Source organism: Limulus polyphemus, unplaced genomic scaffold (genome assembly GCF_000517525.1).
Source record: "Limulus polyphemus unplaced genomic scaffold, Limulus_polyphemus-2.1.2 Scaffold3611, whole genome shotgun sequence".
NCBI lineage: Eukaryota > Metazoa > Arthropoda > Merostomata > Xiphosura > Limulidae > Limulus > Limulus polyphemus.
Window position 1 is genome coordinate 88,280 of NW_013669221.1, and position 3,494 is coordinate 91,773.

General features: G+C 31.6%; 1 protein-coding gene across 1 annotated transcript in view; it reads right to left on the reverse strand.

The window, feature by feature from the left end:
- LOC106469683 (guanine nucleotide-binding protein G(s) subunit alpha-like) overlaps positions 1-3,494 on the reverse strand; it is a 59,540-nt gene extending 56,046 nt beyond the window's left edge. The window contains exon 1 of the mRNA XM_013930189.2: positions 3,020-3,494. Within this exon, the coding sequence (XP_013785643.1) occupies positions 3,020-3,170 (151 nt within the window). The 5' untranslated portion in view covers positions 3,171-3,494. The remainder of the gene's footprint in view (positions 1-3,019) is intronic.

Here is a 3,494-nt window from a genome sequence, read left to right on the forward strand (position 1 = left end):
ATATATATATATATATATATATACACACACACACACACACACACACACAAAATTAAAAAAATGGCGAGTACTGTTGTCTAAAGATTTTTAACAGAGTCAATCTTACATTCACTAAGAATGTCAAATATTTTATAAACATTTGTATTTATATAAAAACACTTTTAAAAAAGCAAGAAATACCAGCCTTTTTAAGTTACAAATGATTTCAACTTCACATAACATCCGTCATACACTGAAAGTGTCCTAAACCACATGCGTAATACGTACATTACATAGTGTTTGCCCAAGAAATACAAGAATTACTGTACTTGTATGTTGGAAAAATTTATATTAAGTAAGTCTAAGAAATATAAGTACACACATACCTATTAATAATACCATCCAGATACAAAATTTCAAGCCAAGAATGATGTCATAAATACATTCTCTCTAAAAGCATGGAATATGTTACAATAATAGGGCATCTTAGAAAACAAGAAGCACATATTCCTACAGATGAAGCATCAAAAACACGGAATGTTACAATAAACAGATCACCATACAAAGTACATTACCAAAAACAACACATCTCAACAAACAGACTTAATAAACATAAACTGAGAGAAAAAAAACAAAGAGGTCTGAAGACATATTTCACAAAACAAAGGATGTATTGTCATAAATATACCATCTCGGCAATCACAGCATTTCGGCCAAATAGAGAGCTCTAGAAAGCATGCATGGTACCCCATGTTACTAAAAACAGAACATTACAGCAGAAAATAGTAAAATTATCATACCACTAATTCTCACCTACATTTCCACTATTACATTATAGATACTCCCTACCTATTTAACTAAGACTGGGTAATAAAGTGAATTTACCTTAGAGTCATAACTTTAACTGTACCTTAAAAAAGATGTCAAACTAAACATCTTTCGAGTCCTCCTGACAGACAATGGCTGAAAGGAAGTAATGCTGGTGAGAAAAAGAACTGGTGCCTTTGTGCTATAACAAAATAATGCACCAACCCTTAGTAAAAATAAGGTGAAGCCAGAAATGTGGCAAATTCTGGTGAGGTATATTGCAAAAATGGTAAATATCTAGTAGTCTACAAAAGAAATTTGCTTTAGCTCAGATAAATAGATAAATATTGTATCATAATCACTACCCTGATTCTTATTCTTAAAATGCCTTAAAACATAACTCATTATAATTACACTTCACTTACTTAATGTAGTTCACACCATAAAAGTTGCTGTTCAAGAGTGTTCATGATATGAATAATGCTTAGATTATTACTACGTTTTTCATATCTGAACTGGCCTGACGAGCCCTTGTATTGGACAAAAGGCCTCGGTGGCACTGGATATTGCTCACATAAGGTACTTGACATACTATTCCTTTCTTTTGTTTACATATTCTTAGAATTAATAATATGGTTTTCTCCCACTGAAGCTGTGCTTACTTGACCTGCTCCAGAAACAAGAAGGCTAGCTTGCTGGTTTTCCAGTTCTTCTGAATAACAATAAAGTTAGCTCAAGTCAAAATAACAATAATAAATAAACAATAGTTTAAAGAAAGAGAAGTATATTGTGCAAATTCACAAATAACAATAATGATACACCTGCATAATAATCACAAATGATTAAAGAATTAACAAAACATAAAAAACAAAAAACAGATTTGTTTCAACAAGCCAAATTTGCCATTCTCATGGGATGGAGTAAAACTGTTCTCAGAGTCTTGTATGTTCAGATTCGAAATGGTCTCAGATGGGTCAAGGTTCACTAATGGCAGTAAAGTGCAAAATATAGTTTGAAAAATACAACTTTCACACTGAGTTGAGTTCAAAGCTCATTTCATTATTGATCCTGCTTCTCCGTTTCTAAATATTTCTGTTGATTTTCTTGTGTTGTGTTAATGGAAGAATTTGGGTTTTGCAATGATTATGATTGATTGAAAATAATTTTGTGGTTGTTCTGATGACAGTAACTTTCATATTTCTTAAATTGAAAGAGATCGTTTTGTTTGACTAATATAAGCATGATTACAAGAACAAAGAATGGAATAAATACCCTGTCTCTGGTGGGCTTCTTTCTTATCTTCCCCTTTGTTAAGTTTATTTAAGTTTGTTTACTAGCTTAGTTTTATTCCGTTTTAAAATAGCACCTACTTTGTGTGATATCCAAGGATAATAGGGTATCATTAGATAAAGACCATATTTTAATCAATCTGAGGTTATTTGGTTCACCTTGTGACTAAACATTTTTTATTTTGTTGAACAAATTAGTTATCATGCTCAATTTAAATCCTCAAGGAACAGCAATATTTTTTTTCTCAAAATTTGAAAAAGGTATTACTAGGAGAGTTATAGGTTTAAAACCTGGACATCTGATTGACTTTTGCTCAGTTGAATTATTTTAAATATTTTGGTCAGGTACATGGTTGTAAAGGTCTACATCTAAATTGTTTTTTTTTTTTACTTCTTTTTGATTAGACTCAAGAATAAAACAGCCTTTTTTTAGATAATTATTACACTTTTTTTATACCTTACTTATGTTTGAAAGGTATGATTTTTAATTTTATAATTTCAAAAGATTTTGTTTTGGTAATATCTCTTGAAACAGATGCTTCTTACTAACTAGTTAATTTTTCAACTGCTATTTCTCATTACGTTTATTTTAGTTTAAAATTGCACATGAAAGAGATTATTATTCTTTTTTATACGTTCTTAATCAGAATTAGACCTATGCTTTTTTCAGTAGTTAGTCTAACCACTCATTCTAATAACTAAGCAAAGCAGATTGTATCATCCACAGTAATAGTACTACTACTGCAATTTTACACCAGGTCTACTATAACTTGTATAAGTACTGTTGCTTTATGATTCAGTAAGCAATTACTAAAAGTTAAAACTAACAGTAGCACTACCACTGGTACTGTAGTGTAACAGTGTAAGTTGTCACTTAGTTTATAAAATAAAAGTAAAATTAAATCAAACCTATCTTCAACTTCAAGCTAGGGCATTGTACAAACCTAATAACAAAAGTCTATGTGTTGCACGGTATATCTGTTTATCTTTTTGAATTTGCTTCTCTATTCTTTTATTTGCTTCTTTTCGTCGCTTATCTTCTTCAGCATCTCCTTTTGCACTGGAACTTCCGAAGCAACCCATTATCCATGACATCACATTAGTTAAGCCTAACAACAATTTGAGGGGAAGACTACTGTTCTTCCCCTGGGAACAAACTACGATGGTCTTAGCCTACTCAGTGTTGTTAGTAAGACCCTAACACCTAAGCCAAACGACTAAGGTTTAGCCCATGTACATTTTCTAACTAAACTTTTCGCATGTGTCTTACTAACATCAACACAAACTTCACATCAGTTATGTAACTCTCATCAGCAGACACTAAAACTGTCAATTAAAGCTCCACATTTCATGTAATTCGATTCACAGACGTCGGGTATTATTACGCTAACACCATCATTCATGGGTGGGCCGAAGCAC